General features: G+C 42.6%; 1 protein-coding gene across 8 annotated transcripts in view; it reads right to left on the bottom strand.

Annotated features, from left to right (window-relative positions):
• The window catches only part of Prune2 (prune homolog 2 with BCH domain), a 263107-nt gene that overhangs the window by 28776 nt on the left and 214671 nt on the right, over positions 1–19660 (bottom strand). For 6 of the 8 annotated variants that reach the window (XM_052714516.1, XM_052714518.1, XM_052714517.1 and 3 more), the window contains exons 10-12: positions 16711–16790; positions 9053–9253; positions 327–500 (exon numbers count right to left, since the gene is read on the bottom strand). In XM_052714516.1, coding sequence (XP_052570476.1) covers positions 327–500; positions 9053–9253; positions 16711–16790 — 455 coding nt within the window. The remainder of the gene's footprint in view (positions 1–326; positions 501–9052; positions 9254–16710; positions 16791–19660) is intronic. The other 2 variants (XM_052714512.1, XM_052714514.1) reach the window with 1 other exon arrangement.

Raw genomic sequence — 19660 nt, forward strand, 5'->3', positions numbered from 1 at the left:
GCCTGGAGTCCCCAGGTAAACACGCTTTTCCCTCTCCAGGGTCCCTTGCTAAAACAGAGGCTATGACTGTGGTTAACTTTTGTCTGTCCCAAATTTAATGTGGTTCATAAGAGAATAAACTTTTGGTAGGGAAAATAACTACTGGGCTGAGTCTAAAATGATGTGCTGGAGCCTCTGAAGTGGGGGATTGGAAACTCCTCCAGGGCTGAGGTCTTACTAATGACCTTATTCTATGTGCCAAGAATTCAGTTGAACCCCACATTTGTTTCCCAATGAAAAACATGGCTTGCTCTCCCATTCCCCAGACTTGTAGAGATCTTGAGTACCTCCGTGAGAAATGACTCTCCTGTAGGGCTCGATGACCTTCATGTCAATCCGCTGTTCCTGCTCTCCGATCACCACTGTCCTCCACAGACGGTTGTCTTCTCGCTCCTCTTCGGCTGTATACTCTGGAATAGACTCTGACTCTTGGCCAGAGCTTCTGTTGGCCGTGGGATCTTCTGGAAGTGAAGCACAGAGCAGGGCTGAAGCGGCAAGACTTTCGTGGGGAAAGCGGGTTAAAAGCCACCAGCTGGAGCTGCGCACTATGAACAGCTTCCTTAGGGGCAGACAGCAGCCTGACCATACAGCACCTACCTTATAGACTGATGGAAGAACCAAATCCTTCCCTAAGGTCATGCTGAAGTAGGAACAGTCGCGGTTAGAGTTCTGGTACCTCCTCATCTTTGGTCATGAGGTTAAACACTATAGGTCTTTTTGGTGGGGTGATATCAGGCCCATATACCTTTAGGTTCCTGAGGCCATTGCCCCTGGTTGCTGGGAGTGTTTGAGTGCCTTTACATGATGGCACTACCTCTTAGACCTCTGCTGTAAGACTCTTCGGACAGGGATGAAGGCCCTTGTCCTGTTGTGAAGCTAGGGCATATGATGTACAGAAGGCTGATAATGCTTCCCACGCATTGTTCCAGAATATACTACAGTAAAGACTATACAGTGAACAGGAAACAAACAACTTCATAGACTGGAAGTTTTCTGACAACTTTTAAACTTTTGTGTTCATAAAACAACGACAACAACCAAAAGCCCCACTGAGTATTTTTTGGTCTAAGTTTATTCTTATACACTCAAAATAATAATCATGTTGTTCATTAAAAGAATAAGCTGCAAGTGTTAACCATTTTTACTAGAAGTACTGACAGAGTTCAGCGAAGGGCATTCTTCATAGTTTTAAGTACTCTGAAGGGAAAGGTTATGTATTACCTTCCCTGTAACTCTGAGATGTGGCTGTTCTGATTTTTTACAGTGTGGGAAAAGACCATTTAAATGACATTGCTCGTTGCCTCCGTCCCTCCCGTGGCACCGTGATAGGAACAGCAGTGCTGTGCCTCCTACCCACCGGTACTAGCATGGCAGTGGGTGTTAAAATGGACATTATACCAGTGCAGAACTTGGTGACAAATTAGCAACAAATCCAGTCGACGTCTGCACCTCTGCAAACTCTCCGAAGCTACTGAGGTGGGACTCCCAGTCTGAAGAGGCTGTGAACTCCTTGGGCTAGGGAACTTTGTCTGAATCACCTTCACAGACACTTCACACAGTTAGCACCGAAACCTACTCAGAATACACAAACTCTGGGAAGGTGAGTGGGTGAATGCAAGAGAGCTTGAGCAAGCTCTTGCAACTAGAGATAGTCTGTCTATAAGGACCCACAACACAGCATTGCATCCTGGACGATTCAGCTGTCACTAAACATTCATAAGTACCTAATTACTTGGGACTCAGCATTGGAAACTGAAGCTCAGCTGGGAAGCCAGCCTAGCCTTCTTTGACAATACCAACAGCTACAGCATCCACAGAGCCCGGGCTCATTCTGGTTCCACTGTGGTCCCAGCGGCACTCAGCAGCTTGTTAAGGATGGAAGGCAGCATCCATGGCTTCTAATCAAGCACCATGCCACCTGGTGCAAACCTATTTATTTTTCTGGCATTCCTTCCCACTTCTTCCTTTCTACTTGAGTTGGGAAACCAAGCTAGTAGCTCTCTAGCTCTCTCAGGTTCCATATTTCTCATCTTGTCCCTGATACCTAAGAACTCTATGCTCAGACATGGTATATCTTCTGATGTTCATGAACATATGTGCCCTTGACATCAGTCAACTCACCACCTATCAGACCCTTCATGAACTTACCATGTATCTAAACCAGTGAACTCACCACTCACCAACTTTCTATAGCATGTTTGGTACAGTAGTTTGGTAGTTTGGTACTCTATCTAGCCTGCTCTAGTTTGTCCCTGGTGATCTCTGTGGGGTGATACTGGGGTATGTTGTGTATATATATCATATATATATATATCTATATGATATATATATATGATATATATACACACATATATATGATACATATAGACTCAAACCTGCATCTGTTCACAAATTAGCTAAAATTGGGTCATATGCCTAATGTAAAATGTTCAAACCATAAAACTAGAAAACAACATAAGAGAAAATCTAATTGACCTTGGCATAGAGATGGTATTTATGTATATATTTATTTGTTTGTTTGTTTTATTAGGGCTTGCCATGTTACCTGGGCTGGCCTAGAACTCATGAGCATAAGCATGCCTCCTACCTCAGCCTCCTGAGTATCTGGGCCTGAAGGAATGTGTCACCGGGCCTGGTTCTGCAACTGATAACTTTAAGATATAATACTAAATTCATGGAAAAAGTAATTGGCAAATTAGATTGTGTTAAAGTTGGAAATATGCTCCGAGAAAGACAGCACCAAGAGAATAAGAGGGTAGCTACAGACTAGGAGAATATATTTATAGAGTACAAATCTGGTAAATGATTATTATTCAAAATGCACAAAAATGCTTAAGACTTAACAATAAGAAAATGAACTATTTGATAAGCAAATAAGTGGTACAATGATGTTGGGGTTGTACCTCAGTAGCAGAGTGTTTTCCTTCTATGTACAAGATCCTATGTTCAGTTCCTAGCAACACAAAACACACACACACACACACACACACACACACACACACACACACACACACACAAGAACTGAGCAGATATCACCTCATCAGTGGAGATACAGTTACCAAGGAAGCCTAAGAAAAGATGTATGACATCATTTATCATTAGAGTATTTTAAGATAATACAATAGTGAACTATTACTATGGATACTATTAGAAAGGCCGAAGTCCAACACATGACAAGCACCAAACTACTGAGAATGTGGTGCATCAGGGACTCTCATGTGTTGACAGTGGGGATAGAAATGTTCAGTAACTTTGGAAGACAGTTTGGAAATTTCTTATAAATAAGGTCCTCTCACTGCAAAGTCCAACTCCTTTGTAATTAGCCAACAGGAAGGGGATTTCCAGATAAAAATCTTCACATGTATGTTTATAGTAGCTTTGTTCATACTTGCCAAAACTTTGAAGCAACCAAGATGTCTGCCAATAGGTGACTGGAAAAGCAGAGTGTCACATCCATACACTGAAATATCATTAAGTGCCGAAAAGAAATGAATCCTCAAGATGTGAAGGAATCATAAATGCCTAAGCAGAAGGCCACTCTAAAAGGCTACTTACTGGTGTGATTCTAACCATCTGACACTCTGTAAAGGGCAGAGCTACAGAGAAAATAAAAGGATCAGTAGCAGCCAGGGATTAGAGGGTTTTGTGCAGCAATTTTCTGCAACAGGAAGCCCTGTGGTTCCATCTATTTCCCTTCTCATTGACATAAATTGGGAGAAAATAGAATCATTTAAGAAACAAGGGGAGGGCTGGGGATGTGGTTCAGAAGCAGAATGATTGCCCAGCTTGGGGATGGCAGGGGAAGAACAGGGGAGCGGGGAGAGAAAGGGAGAAGAAGAAAAAGAGATAGATGGAGGATAGGAGAGAATAGAAGGAAGGAAGGAGGGAGGGAGGGAGGATGGGAGGGAGGAAGGAGAAAAATCTTCAGAGCACTTTAAGGACTTGTCAAGTGTTTGTGTCTAGAAGTCAGTAACACAAGCCAGGGGGCAGTAAAGAGGCTCTCTTCAGTCCGTTGAATTAGCTATACCTTCCTGATCTTAATAATTCTGTTACAACTCTAAAGTCCCATCTTTCTTTCCCAGCTATTGCAGGTGTGTTCAGAGCTTATTTAACTCTCCCCAGGTCCTCCAAATCAGTCCTCAGCATCCTTCTCTCCTTTTCACTAAGAAGTTTTTCCTTACTGATAATCCCTTTCCCTAACAGCTGCTGAAGACAGTTAGACCATCATTCATAGAGAGAAGTCAACCTGGACTTTTCCTCTGGGCTTTCTGAGACAATTTAACGCACACACACTTGAATGCTCGGGGCTACACTGCCCACAATGGGGTCAGCGTAGCCTTGCTATAGGAGCACACACTTGTGAAAGCTGACTGGCTTTCTGCATCATGATACTGCATGGGTGACGGGAAAGCTCTCAGAAGGCAAGATGCCTGACATTTTCTGGTTTTAGCAAAGACATCCAGCACACAGCTTAAGAGGTTAAAGTCCCCTTGGTGATAAACAATAGACAGGAAGTTAACCTGGGTGTAAAATCTCAGTGTAGGGGCTAGTCAAATGGTTGAGCAGCTAAGGGTACATACTGCTCTTAGAGAGATATATGTCCAGTGTTCAAGACCTTTAACACTAGGCTTACAAGCATCTGTAACTCCAGCTCCAGAGGATCTGTCTACCTCTTCTGTACTGCACTGGCACCTCGAGACACATGTGTACATATCCACACGTACACACACAGAGGGACAGATGATTTAAAAAATGGTAAAAATAAATCTTCAAAAAAAAAAACTCAATGTACAAGAATACAAAAAAAAAAATCTTTTCAGACATACAAGCTTAACATTTCATTGCCTGCACGTGATGTGGAAACAAGCACTTGATTTCATAAAGCTGGTTGCCTCTTGGTGCTGGAAATAAGGAAGATCATCAATAGGGATGCTAAAAGGTGTGACTCTGACTGATTGAGAGGATGCTGGCATGCCTGTCAGCCAGAATTCTGTCATCAGGAGTGTTAGAAAAGCTGCTTAGGTGAGGTCACTAAACATCACTTGAGGACCCTGAGTCTAAAAGCACAGAGAAATTGCCTTTGATGTTCTTTTTTGTTTGTTTGTTTTTGTTTTTGTTTTTCGAGACAGAATTTCTCTGTGTAGTTTTGGTGCCCCTCCTGGATCTCGCTCTGTAGATCAGGCTGGCCTTGAACTCACAGAGATCCACCTGACTCTGCCTCCAGAGTGCTGGGATTAAAGGCATGTGCCACTCAGCTCAATGTTCTTATCATCAGAAACACACAGGTCAAATTCTTTACCAACTTTCCACGCCCATGATAAAGTTCCTGTATCATGTCTGAGCTCTGAATTGTGAGAAAAATTACATCATGGTTGGTTTGGAAAAATAGAATGAGGTAATTATTGTCCTCTGACCTTTGAGTCTTTTGTTTCTAGGGTTAGTATCACTAAGCTCTGAAATCAAAATCCAGATTACCCTTCATATGAACAACTAACCCCCAAGCCCTCCACTATCTGTGCAGTTCTGATTCCGTTGGCACAGAACTCAAGCCTTAATTATATTCTCCAACTGTTTGGACACAGCTATAAATGAAAACTGATTGAAAGGGAACACGTTGCGCCTTTGAGTGGAGAGATTAAATTGTTTTTTCATAAACAAACTGGCAATGTTAGGCAAATTCCCTGGAAAAGTGTTTGGTCATCAGCTACTAAATAAAAGAGGGAATTGGTGTGAAAATCCTTGACGCTGTAAAGGATGGGTTCTCAAACCAACAATGTGACCTAGAGAAGCATACATGCTGTAGTCATTTGAATGTAAGTGGCCTCCATAAGCTCATGGGGGTGGCAATATCAGGAGGTATGGCTTTGTTGCGGTAGGTATAACATTGTTGGAGGAAGTATGTCACTGTAAGGGTGGACTTTGAGGTCTCATATATGCTCAAGCCACGCCCAGTGACCCAGATCACTTTCTGTTGCCTTTGGGTCAATATGGTCAACTCCTCCAGCACCATGTCTGCCTACATGCCACTACGTCATACCATGATGATAATGAACTAAACCTCTGAAACTGTAAGCCACCCTATTGAAAGTTTTTCCTCTCTAAGAGCTGCCATGGTCGTGGTGTCTCTTCACAGCAATAGAAACGCTAACTAGGACACATGTGAACGTGAGCTTTTGCACTGGGTTTCCTGTGTGCAGGCTCCATTTAAGAAAAGGTCCCTCCCTTTCTACTCATCAGTCTATCCGACAGGGAAGCAGCATGAGCAGGAAGTCAACTCAAGGCTTGGTGTGAATGCTAGTGCGGCTGCCTGCAGCTGACTAACATCAGGTGATGGTGTGACCTCTGTGTTCTCTACAGTGGGGGAAAGAGTCTGTTTGACAGAGCAGACACGAGGCTTACAATAAAAGTCCTTAAAATACCTGGGATACATCCTACACATTACAGCAAATACTATAAAATTGTCCATCCAGTAAAATAAGTTATGACCAGTTTTTAAACACTGTACTTGAAAGTATCGACAGTCGGGATGGTAGTTCACCTCAGTCTCATCAAGTGACCTGATCTTAAAAAAACGAAATAAGCCAAAACCAAAACCCAAACCAGGAGGAATTAATAAACAAACAATCCCCTTAGGATGTATATGCTGGCTTCAACATGCTTACCCGAAAAACTCCCAAGACACCAATCTTTTAAGCACTTATTTCATACACTAGGTCTAGCATGTATTTATATTCCAGTCTCTCTATGCAGTGGTTATCCATGTCTGCTGTACACAATATAGCTATTCACATAAACTCTGTGTTTTTGATAGGTAATGCTTTGGCTTGCTCATTTATTTGTTTATAATAGTGCTTCGATACACACTTTTCATTTGAAATCAAAGTGAATTTTAGAGTTCACAATACATCAGAATCCAGCTCTCCAAGACCTAGAATAACCAGGGTCATTAAACTACCTCTTTCCACATGACTATATCAACTAAATAAAAAGAACCATGTCAGCAAGTGGCAGCTTTAATTACCAGCTTGCTCAGCCACCACCTCTTTGCTTGACAGATTTACTATTTATAAATAAAAGGCTCAGATGTGCTGTGACAAAGCTCTCCACAGAGACAGCAGAGCAAAAGGCAAGGGGAGGGAAGGACCAGTCATAGCTGTCTTCCTGTGGTTTCAAGTCAGTACATTAGCAGGAAAAGAGCTGGGATAGCAGGGGGCACCTGGAATAGATGGAGGGGATGGGAGCAGGTGGGATGGAGGGAGCAGCTGGGGGTGACTCCTAGGTGGCAGAAAAAAAAAACAATTCAAGATGTTCTTTTACTTTATGCTTGTATATTTTTAATAGTCAGATCAAATACCATTATTATTACACTCAGCTCCCAACTTCAGCAGATTCAACCAACTGCAGGTAGAAAATATTTGTGGGAAAATTGCATCTGTATTGAATGTGCACAGAAGCTTTTCATTTTCATTATTCCTTAAAATACACATTTACATTATATTAGATACCATGATTAATCTAGAAATGGTTTAAAGTTTATGGAGGATGTATGTGGATTACATGCAAATGCATATACATATAATGGACTTGAACACACTTAGATATTGGTGTCTGAGGTCTTAGAACCTATCCACTATAGACTATATGTGTGAAGAACCCTACAGAAACCCATGAGCAGGACAAAAATGCAGCTTAACTCTATGTAAGCACAATAAGCTTAGAGTAGTCCTGTACCTGCATCTATTATTATTATTATTATTATTATTATTACTACTACTACTACTACTACTATTATTTTATAACTTAAGGGAACAAAATCTTTAACTCTAAATCTACAATGCTTATGGATGTTGTTCCTATTGCTCAATGACATTGGGCTGAATTAATCAGCTAATTTGATGAATTTCCCAAACCATATTCTCCTATGAATGGGATTTCTTGTGTCTAAAGCCTGAGCATCCTTTAATTGCAGTGTTTCTTTTTAAGACTATCTGTAGACCAGGCTGGCCTTGAACTCACATAGATCTGCCTGGCTCTGCCTCTCGAGTGCTGGGATTAAAGGCGTGTGCCACTGCCGCCCAGTGAGAATTTTTTCAACAAGGGGCAATAGTTACAGCTGAAGTCTTTCACTTCGACTTTCAATGACACTTTCAGAGAAACTACCTGGCTTTAAGTGAACTGAAAAGGCATCACTGCTTTATGAAGCAAAGGCTCTCTATATTTGTTTGTACTTCTGAACAAGGCAAATATCACCAAGCAAGAGAAAGGATTTACAGGAGACTAGCACCGCATCATGGCTGTTGGTCCTGAGTCTGGCAACTCTTCATTGCCTTGTCTTTACCTCCATCCACCCCACCCTATCCCTTCTTCCTTCTTTCTGTATTGAAGATACAGCATCAAACACCACAAAGTCTCTGCCATGAAGAAGCATGTGTTCTAGTGGGGAAAATCCAGTCAGCATCTCAATCAGATAAGCAAGCAAATCATTAAACAATGGGGTTTCAACAAGGGAAATGCAAACAATAAAGGAACCCAGCATAGAGTGTGAGGAGCTGGGGGTACACAGGTGGGAGATGTCTGTGACAGCACACAGTCTTGGAAGGCCTATTGAGGTGGCACCTGTGGAGAGAAGTAACTGGTCAACTAGGGTCTGAGGGAGCGAGCATTTTAGATAGCAGGAGCTTATACAAAGGAATTGGTTTCTGATTTCTCCTCTTCAGATTTTGCATTCCAGATTCAAGTCCCTTTCTTTGTCCACACCGAGCCTCAGTTTCCCTGTAGCAGTGCAGGGTGTAGGGTAGGGATTTCACAAATGTGTGATAGTTGCCAATGAGTGACCTCTGGAAACTGTACCTACTCAAAACTGCCAAGCATGGACACCCCTGAGCGAGGTTTAACAGAAGCTTCTAGAGTCACAAAAAGTAGCCACTTGCACAAAAATGAAAGATTTGTTTGTAATGTTACTTAGACAATCATTTATTTCCATAACTTTGGCCTCGTTATCTCCACAACTTACCATGGCCAGTGTACTCAAAAGAATCTGCTTCGTCAGGAGTATCGAGGTCATCCACATTGATGTCAATCTCATCTGGACTGTCCAGATTATCATCAGAGAGAATTGATCCCTCGCTTTGGTCCAGAGAAAGGTTGATATTTGGGGCCGTGAGCTTGATTCTCTGAGGGTGACTGCCATTGAGATCCAGGGTATTAGGAGGTTCTAAAGAAAATAATAGCAACATTAGGCCACACACATGGTTCTCATGAGTGGAACGTGGGCTCAAGAAAAAAATTCTAATCAGGGATTTGGACCTTGCCCCCAATTTGTCCATTACCTTCTTCCTTCCCTGTTTTGTTTTATAAGACAAGCTCTCACTACGTAGCCCAGGCTGGCCCTTAACTTACAACCTCGTCCTCCAGTGCTGGGATATAGGTGTCAGCCATTTGAATGCTTTCATTTTTTTAAGTTTGTGTGTGTGTGTGTGTGTGTGTGTGTGTGTGTGTATGTATGTTACATGTGTCCAGGTGCCAGAAGATGGCATCAGACCTCCCTAGAGCAGAGTTACAGGTGGTGATAAGCCACCCAGCATAGGTCCTGGGTCTTGAACTCTGGTTCTCTGGATAAGCAGCAAGCACTTTAACTGCTGAGCCATTGAGCCATCTCTCCACCCCCCTCCTCCTGGACCCTCTTCTGGGGAGCATCCCTCAGTATTGGCTTCCATTCAGCACATCATCCACATGAAAACAGGACTTGAGAGACGCTGTTACACGGGTAGAAACTTGTTTGCTTGCTTGTTTTGTTTCTCTGTTTACATTTCAGAAGGTAATATGCTATAATACTAAGTTGAATTTCATGGAGTTTATTGGGCACAAAAACAGTTAAGCATAAAAATTTTCTTATGGTTCTTTTAGACGTTATTCTATGGAATGGAGGTTAAGAACATTATCTGCTAAGTTCATAGAAAATGCCAAAACACCTATTCTCAGGTTCTGACAGCTCTGTATATTATCTTCAGTGGCCTTTCTTGTTTTTCATTTTTTAAAATAAAGCCTTAAGTATACTAGTTAGATTCTTTGAACTTCCCAAGGAAGTCTCTACATAAGCCAGTACCACCCTACACTACTGTCTACAACATTCATGATGATACATGCTAAGACTGACAGAGGCATCTCCTACTCTTTCTTAGCAGCACGTCTCTCTGCTCACGCGCCATTTATTGGCTAAAAACAGAGTCAAACAAGTCCCTTTTGTACAAGTTTATCTGAACAAAACAGAGAGAGGTCTATTGTGATCTAAGAAGAACTATTTGGTCTTTATCTCTGGTCCTGATCATTCTGGCTCCTAAATTCCTTGGAATTTCCCTAGCATATTTGCAAGCCCTATTTGGATTATACTGATTTTACAACCTGAATTTGAAACATCTCTGCTAGGCTCTTTTGGGCTGGGCTCTGCGGTAGACTGACTGCCTAGTGTACACGGGGTCCTGGATCCCATCCTCCTCACCACACAATAAGAAACTAAACAATCCCAGAACTCTTGAGCCATGTGTGCTGACACTTTAGTTAGCACATTAAAGTACTAGGAGAATCGCAGATCCTTCTTTCTTCCTTGTCTTCAGAAAAAAAAAATCACGAAATCCAAAACATCTAAAGAGCACATCAAAACGGAGTTGTGAGGGTATTGTGTGGTGTTCACACACTATCAGGCTATTCAAGAAAATGAACTGGGTGCAGGAATGTGAACTTTTAAATTGAACCAAGTCTGAAAATGCCCCTAACATCCTTGAATGACTGTAGCCTCAACTGCTGCAAAGTGGCAGAGGAATGCTTCACTTGTGCTTAGATCTAGCCACCTGTCACATGTGCGCTAACGGTGGGTAAGCTAATGTGATGGCGACTTTCCTATGTCAGCCATCTTCCTTTTTAACGAACTTCAGAATGTCCATTGTCTGCAGCTTCCTCCTTCCAGTCCCCCTGTACCATTTGAGTTTCTCTGAGACACTCTGAACTCTTGTTTTCTAAACATGTCATTCCCAAGATCTCAAATAAAGTTACTTTGCTTTTATAGTTCCTAATTTTGGCTTGATTGGCATCATGTGGTGTCAGAGATGGGGTCTGAAGTGGTTCACACTCCCCCCAGTGCTGCCAAGGTCATAATGTGCACACAGGTCTTTTATTTTCTATCAGCTCCCTGGTAACTTTAGGCATGTAAATCCTTTCAGTTTCCAAACCTCTTATCTCTTTGATTAATGTTCCAAAACTTTATTTGAGTTGTTGCCCACAGCTTAGGAAGAAAATTTCTTGGCTAGGTATCTAGGACAGACACCCCTCATGTGGTTGGGATTTGGGTTCTACAAAGGGAAAATTTTAAAAAATATTTATTTATTTTATACTATGTGTATGAATGCTTTTTGTCTGTATGTATGTGGGCACTATGTTTGTGCAGTACCCTCAGAGGCCAGAAGAGGGCCTTGGATCTCTCAGAACAGAAGTGACAGATGGTTGTGAGTTGTTGTGTGGGTGTTGGCAATCGAACCCGGGTCCTCTGGGAGAGCAGCCAGTCCTCATAACCACTGAGCCATCTCTACAGCCCCAGAAAGGTAACTTTCACCTTGAGTTACTATTGCGGTATTGTGAATGAGAAATGTCGCCCCAGTGGCTCACGTATTTGGGCACTTGGGGTGGTACTGTTTGGGGAGATTACAAAAACTTTAGAAGGTGTAGCCTCGCTGGAAGAAGTCCGTCACTGGAGGGGAGATCTGGGGGCTTGCAGCCTTGCCCTACTTCTTACTCTTTGTCTGCTTCCTGTGTGTGGTTGGTTGAGATGTGATCTCTCCTTGTTCCTAACACCATGCCTTCTCCACCATTGTGCCATGGAGCCCGCTGGAACGGTATGCCGAGGTAAACTTTCTTGAGTTTGGTCACAGTGTTTTATCATAGCAGCAGCAGCAACAACAACAAAAACTAATACAGAGTTGGCACCAGGAGTGGGGGCTTGCCCTAAGGGGAGCCTTTCCATTGTTCCAGTGCTGAGCAGGAAGCCGCTCCTGAACAGCGCTCATCTCTTTAGCAGATACAGACCCTTCATACACATCTTGAGGGCGGAATTAAGCTTCCTAAGTGTCCTTTCTTTCTGACCCACTTGTTTTTTTTTCACTGTAGATCTGCATAAGAATAATCAATAAATAATGCCCCAGACTCAAGGTTATGTTTTGTAAAACACTTCTTCCACCAAAGAAATTGGCTATTACTTTTTCACTTATCCTCATGCAAAAGCCAGATTCTTTTCAAAAACAGTGCACAAATGGCCTCTAGTCCAGTTGCTAATAAAGTCCTTGCTTCCCCCCTTGAAATCTCATGAGCCCGGCCTCCATTCTCCCCATTAGTTTCAGCACTACTGTCTTCCAGGATCCTACTAAAAGCAGCGCTTTACACTCTGCTTCAGCATTCAATGGCTTTTTCCAACTTCCAAAGTCTTCCAGAACCTCACACCCAAAAGACTAGCATCATTAGGGTGAAATCTTCTAGAAAGTTGATACTTTCACCTCCAGATCAGCACACAGAATCTGTGGTCTGGAGGGAACCAGAGCTGCATCTTGAGCTAGAAGCTTAATTTGGAAATATATGAGTCTCCCACATGGTACTGGTTTTGAAGGCAGAAAGGGTCATGGATAGTAGCTGAGGCTTGGTTCTGTGTGGCAGGGTCAGAGTCCCCGAAAAGGGAACAGGAGAAGCCTTTGGTGAAGGTACAGCCTCAGTTGCTGTAGAGAACCAGGATATTGCAGATGCCAGGACTGTGGGCTGTCCACCAATGACAGAGGCAGGTATGGAGAGGAGCAGGAGACTATAAGACAAGCCATGTGAGTTATAGATGGCAGTTATAATTATAGAGCTAGGGAAGTGAGACTGCCCAAGCCCTTAGGAGCCAAGAAGATCATAAGTGAGTTCCAGATGTTGGACACTGACCTTTTTATAATGTTGGATTTTGTTTTTATTTTGATCTGATTGTCACTACACCCTGGTCCTTCCCTCTTGGAATTAGAATGGATATAATTTGTTTGTTTGTTTTTAACTTTACAGGAGCCCATAGTTAAAATACTTTGGCTTTTAAAAAGACACTGAATTTTTTTTAAAGTGTTGAAAATGTCAATGACTTCGGGACTTTTAAAGTTGTACTATATTTTATATTTTGGTATTAATGTGGGACCTTGGGTTCAACAAGAAAGCAAATGGGTGTGGCTTAAAGTGTGTTTGTGCATCAAGTTGACAAGGAATTGGGTCTCTAAGTTAGCTTCACCTATCAACTCTGAGGGAGTCTTAATTGTAAGATTATCCTGATCAAACTGGTCTATGTGCGTGTCTGTGAGGCATTTTTTTTGATTGCTAACTGATGTAGGAGGGTGCAGCTCACTGTGGGCTGTACCATTCCTAGGCAGGGAATCTTGGACTATGTATAAGAAAGCTCTTTGAGCAGACACCTAGACAGCAATCCAGTGAGCAGTGTTCCTCCATGTCTCTCTTCCAGTTCATGCTTGACCTCCTGCCGTAATGTCCCTTAATAATGTGTGTGACCTGAAAGTGTAAGCCAAATAAACCTTTTCCTCCTCAAGTGGCTTTTGTACATGGTGTTTATCACAGCAACAGAAAGCAAATCAGGACGGTTGTCTATGGGCAACTGCTACCCAAAGAAGGCTACTGAGCAACCACTGTTCCAGAAATACAGTTTCTCTTATGGCTAAGCCATGGGCCCTCATCTTGAAGATTCCTGATTTGATAGATTAAAATTCCTCTTGATGATTTGAAACTAGAATGTACCCTTTGAAGCTCTTTGGCTATTTCAGAATGAGTTCTCCACGTACTCAATAAATATAAAGTTATAAAACCAAGCAACTTATGCAGGAAGCAACTCTTTTGAGTGCCCTCCATCCCCACTGCTGACTCTTCTCTGAGCATCCTTTCTAGGATATGAAATTTGAGTGCCCTCAAAGACCTGAGCCCTCAAAGACTTGAAATTTGAGTGTCCTCAAAGGCTGAGCAAACTGTGGAAGCAAGACAATAAAGCAACATTCCCCCATGGCTTCTTCTTCAGTCCCTGCCTCCAGGTTCCAGCTTGAGTTCCTGTCACAGACTTCCTTTGATGATGGACTGTGACCTGAGAGTTGTAAGGCTGAATAAACCCTTGCCTCCTGAAGTTGTTTGGTCATGTTTTTGTTGTTATTTTGAGATGGGGTCTCTTTATGTAGCCTTGGAAGTCCTAGAACTCACTATGTAGACCAGGCTGGCCTCGAACTCACAGAGATCTGTCTGCTTCTGCCTCCCAAGTACTAGGATTAAAGGAGTGAGCCACAATTCTTAGCTGGTCATGATGTTTTCTCACAAAAATAGAAACCCTAATTAAGACACCTACTTAGAAAAACCTATCCAAAATTAATTCTTAAAGTGACCCTGAACCTAGCCCAGGAGAACTGTTATAGGGATGTTTGGATCCAGTTCCAACTGGCTAAAATCTAGTTTTATTGTTACTGATATTTTTAATAGAGTTTTAACACTATATATAACTCATTGCTTAGTTACTACTTTTCCAGGGTAAGAATCCATGTTGGCTACAATAATCGTAACTGAGAAACACAAATGAAAAGTTTTAAGTTATTGCTTCTGCCCTGATCCCTGACTGCAACTTTGTTACTCAGTGTGGCCTTGTATCTACCTATAGCCACACCTTCTCTCCTCTGTGGGACATGCCAGCCTGGGAATGAGATATTCCAGCTACAAGGGACTAAATGAATATAAAATTGACAAACTGTGTGTGTTTTAATGATGGGATATCTCAGTATTGAAGTAACTTTTCTGCACCAAATATCTTCCTTTTCTTGTAACTTTTAAAATTTCTTTCTAGATCCCCCCTTAATCCCTCCACACTATTTGGGCATCCACTCAGAGCCATCTGAACTTTGCGGGAACTCCAGAACTGCAATTCCCAAGGCCACACTTCCAGTTTCAGAGTCTGAACTGATCAGCACCCATCCTGTGTATCTTATCATTGAACCAGACGTCCTCTGCCTAATTTATAACACTGTTTATATTAACAAAATAGGAAAAAGCAACATGTCTCCATGAGTTCTGAAAGCTGTCCTAGTGAATTATTAAGCCCGGGGGTGGGGGCTGTGAAACCCCAATTGATAGCCAGTTGGTCAGAGCACAGGTCTAGCCTGAGACTGTAATTGGTGACTAAGTGGGAGCTGTCTTGTGGGACTGAGCCCTTAACCTGTGGGAAATGGGACTGTCCAGGCAGATGTGTAAGCACTAAAACAAACCATAGGATATGCAGAGGGCATTAATGGAAAAACTCTGGCATATTGATCACAGGCGTATTCATTCTATGTGCAAGTATAGTAAGAGAAATGTTTCCTAGCCTCATTCAAAACCAGAGTGATGGGCTTCCTAGCACAAAGTATTTAGAAGGCATCTGGTATGCCCCTCAACTCTGTCCTTGGCCTAAGAAAGGCTGCTGTTCCTTCATTATGTTATTACAGTATTACCTTTTGCTTTTCTGCATAGACCGTCACCCACACAATGCACCATGGGATGTCTTAATACATCACTTGAAAAATATTTCCCTTGAAACATTTGAAAAAAAAAAAACAAAAACAAAAACCAGCAGGATCTGTGTGACAGGAATTCTCAGAGCAGTTCTGTCCAAAGGAATTTTTGTGCTCATTGCTCTACATATGGCTATTGAGCATTTTAAATGACACTGGTGTTATTGAAGAATGAAATTTAAAATTTTTACTTTTTAATTAATTTAAATAGTCATATATAATTAGCTGCTACAGTGACTTTTGAAGAATGGTGGAGACACACAGTGGTTACTGGTGGCTACAGAACATTTTAAAATAAGTGTCTTGGTATATGGCTTCCTCACAGAGCTCTTACCTAGTACACACAAAGTCCTGGATTTGAAGTTTGGCACCAACCCCTTCTAAAAAGGTCACATGACTCAAAATTGGAAGACTATTTTAAATAGCAAAAAAGGAAAACTGTGTTCTTCCTTCTTACCTCATATAGGTTTAGCTAATGATGCCATGGTCAGGATTTGGTATGGTTTTGGTTTTGGTGCATTACAAAGTGAGAGCCATGTAGGTTATAAATGAACGTTTATAATTCCTTTTCGTTTATAATTCCTTTTTGCCTTGAGTTTAAACCCTTATAAAGTAAGGTAATTTTTTTGTTATTTTTTGTTTCTTTGTGATGCTGGGTTTCAAGCTGGGTCCTGTGTATGCTAGCTAAACAGTCTACCACTTAGCTACCCCTTCAGCTCTGGTTTGGCGTTTTACTATCAGGACAGAGCATTCTTGATATCCTGTTTCCCATATTAATCATTCATACAATTATGTTCAGTTATCGAAAACAATCTAGAATTTGGTATTGTAGTATACACTAGCCAATTATAGGAAGTGAAAACGCTGGCAGGTAAGGGCAGGCCCAGCAGGTGCTGAGCCTTGATGGGGCTCATCACCGTGAGAATGAACATTTAAGTCAAGCTGAGCCTGACACCTTTCTCTCACACATTTTTTTCCCTCTCTTTACTTTTGTCACTGAAGTCACAAGCTGAATGCATGGGAAGTGGTCCTCTCACTGAATAATAAAGAGGAGGAAATGAACAGCTGTTTCTCTCACCAGGCCTCATGTCTGCCGCGCTGGGGCTCAGCACTCCCTCCTGGAAGGGGACATCCATTCCCACATCCTCCAACGGGAATCTGAAAAGAAGCAAAACAGTGAACGCTAAAAACAAAACAAAACAACAACAACAACAAAAAAACACCACACAGGGCTTTACTTTAAAATCAGTAAACAGAGAACGGAGGATAGACATTTCGGCTGACTTGACGTAAGCCAAATATGTGTGCAGAGCCCATTGGTAAGTGGCCCCAAATGCAGTTTCTGTGAATGAGAACCACAAACACCAATTTCATTGACACCACCACGAACGGCAGTTTGACTGTGTACAACTGTCACTTCTCCCAGCTCCCACAAACAAATACAAATCCAGTAAGACTTCAGAAGGAGAAAATGCAAAACACTAGCTCATGGCAAGCTACATCGAGCATACATATTTTCAACATGAGAGGCAACACATGTGCTTTACAGCAGACAGATCTGAGTATCTACCCCCCCCCCCCATAAATTGGGCCTAATACCTCAGTTGCACAGGCCAAGGACAGGATACTCCACTGGTCTCACTTTTGGAGCTTATAAATTAGGGCTCTGCGACCTACCTTACTCAGTTGTTGGAAGACAAGCAGTGAGAGAAAAACACCCAATTCCCCGAGCTGACACTCTTTCCCATCCACCTTTGAATATTTTAAGATTCCCTGTGGCCATGTGCTGGTGAAGATACTTCTCATTAACCACCTCTTGTCACGGCTCAGAGCTGAGCCCAGTCCCATGTATATCACCCTCCTCAGGAAGACAAAGGCAGAGGAAACTGGGAAACTAGAGAAAAACTTGACACCGTTCTTCTAGGAAGCTGATGACTGTAGATGGAATTTCTCTTGTTTTTATTCTCTGGCTCTTGTCCAGTAAATGCTCCCATATCATTTCTTCTTGTTGGCTTCTATGGAATTTGAATCCTTTAGGGTAAATCTTCAGAGGTAGGCATGAGTCTAAGTTTAAATAGGCTAACTTGGTTCTAAATTTCTTTCCTTCCTCTATCCCTCCCTTAATGGCCCTTCTCTCCAAGACAGCCTGGGTCTACCAAACATTCGGAGTTGGAGCAACTTCTGTAGGAATCAGGTTAAGTCCACTGTTATCGACAAAGGACTGGGGTGATGGAATACATCCTCTGCCTCTGGTGACAACTATACTGGCTTTGTTTATTCGACAAATATGTATGGATGGTCTACTATGTGCTGAGAATAAGTGGAACAAAACACTTAACCTCTTTCCCATGGAGATGGGAAGATGGAGCTGAAACAGTGCACAGTACTCCACACAAAGAAGCTTTGTCGATACTTCCCTGGAGAAAAGTGCCCAAGTCTTTCCCACTATCTCCACAGACCCTTTTAGAACACAGCAGCAGAAATTGTTAAACACTCCCAAACGCCCAGAGGCTGAAGGCTTGGTTCCCAGCCTGTGGCACTCCTGGAAGGTATAGATCTTTAGGGGACAGGCTTACTAGAAGGCAGGTATGTCATTAGGAATGCGCTCTTGCAGGGACACCTGGGACACAGCCTCCAGTCCCTTTGCTTCCTGGCTGCCATGGCCGTTCTCTGTAACTCACTGCTGCCATGATATTCTGCCTCACCACAGGCTCCAAAGCAGCATGGTCAAGCAATCCTAGACCGAAACTTCTGATACTATCAGTCAAATATAATTTCTTCCTCTTTTTAAGTTGGCCATTCAACTGTTTTGTCAGCAACAGGAAGCTGACTAACATGGGGAGTGTCTCTGCCCAACATCTGTGGCTTTGACCCTCTGTGTTCTTGAAAACTGATCCTGCACCAGAGCTGAGAGACAGTGAGCAGAGCTGGAGGTGTAGTTTAGTAGTACAGCACCTGCCTGGTATGCGCATTCAACCTCTAGTTACACACACACACACACACACACACACACACACACACACACACGTGCACAGGTCAGAGGAGGGTGCTCAGTGCCTTCTATATCATTCTCTTCCTCGTTCCTCTGAGACAGGGTTTCTCATTGAGCCTGAATGAGCTTCCAGCAAGTCAGGCAGCCAGAAAGTCTCACAATCCTCCTGTCTACCCCCAAAAGTGTATAAGTAACAGGTGTTGGGGGGGATAGCCCACCTTTTTGTATAGGTGCTGGAATACAAACTCACAGTCCTCCTGCTTAATCACCATGCTTTCTCTCTGGCCCCACAGCTCTGGGTTTGAAAGTCCTGGGATTCAGAGGGATAGATTCCTGACTTATCAAGATGGCACAGTTTGTCATAGATAAAATACACACACACACACACACACACACACACACACACACACACACACACACACACACACATTGAACTTGTTGTTTCAAGTTGTCTGTGTGGTTCTCCTTAGCATTAAGTCTCTTTATCTGTCATTTAGAAAAAGGCTGCTGTGAGCAGTTAGCCTCAACACTTAGATCAAGCTGGGTGTGGTGGCACATGACTGTTATCTCAGCACTTGGGAGGTGGAGACAAGAGGACCAATGCCAGCTTCAGCTACATAGGGAGTCTGAGTGGGTACATGAAATCTGGCCTCAAGAAGAAAAGAAAAAAGCAAAAACAACAAAATACTTGAAACCAAGCAAACTAAACGAATCACTTACTGTGTGCTGCAAAAGCGTGTTATGTCACCATTTGCTTCTGCTTCCTCACTAATAAGAGGAGAATGTGGCAATTCTTCAACATGAGCAATGACAGGAACCGCCACACTATCATCACTGTACGAACTCTGCTCTCCAGGCGAAGGGCTTTCTCCACTTGAAACATCATGACAACAGCAATCAAATCTATGCTGTTCACTACTGTATCTCCAAGACCCAGGCGAGTAAATACCCAGGAAATGCATATTGGACAGAAGCACCCCGAACCCACACATAACTTCTCTAGCTTTCTGTCCAAGAGTCAATCTTGAATGACTAA

Source organism: Peromyscus californicus, unplaced genomic scaffold, assembly GCF_007827085.1.
Source record: "Peromyscus californicus insignis strain IS unplaced genomic scaffold, ASM782708v3 Scaffold_4__1_contigs__length_199733344, whole genome shotgun sequence".
Classification (NCBI taxonomy): Eukaryota; Metazoa; Chordata; class Mammalia; order Rodentia; family Cricetidae; genus Peromyscus; species Peromyscus californicus.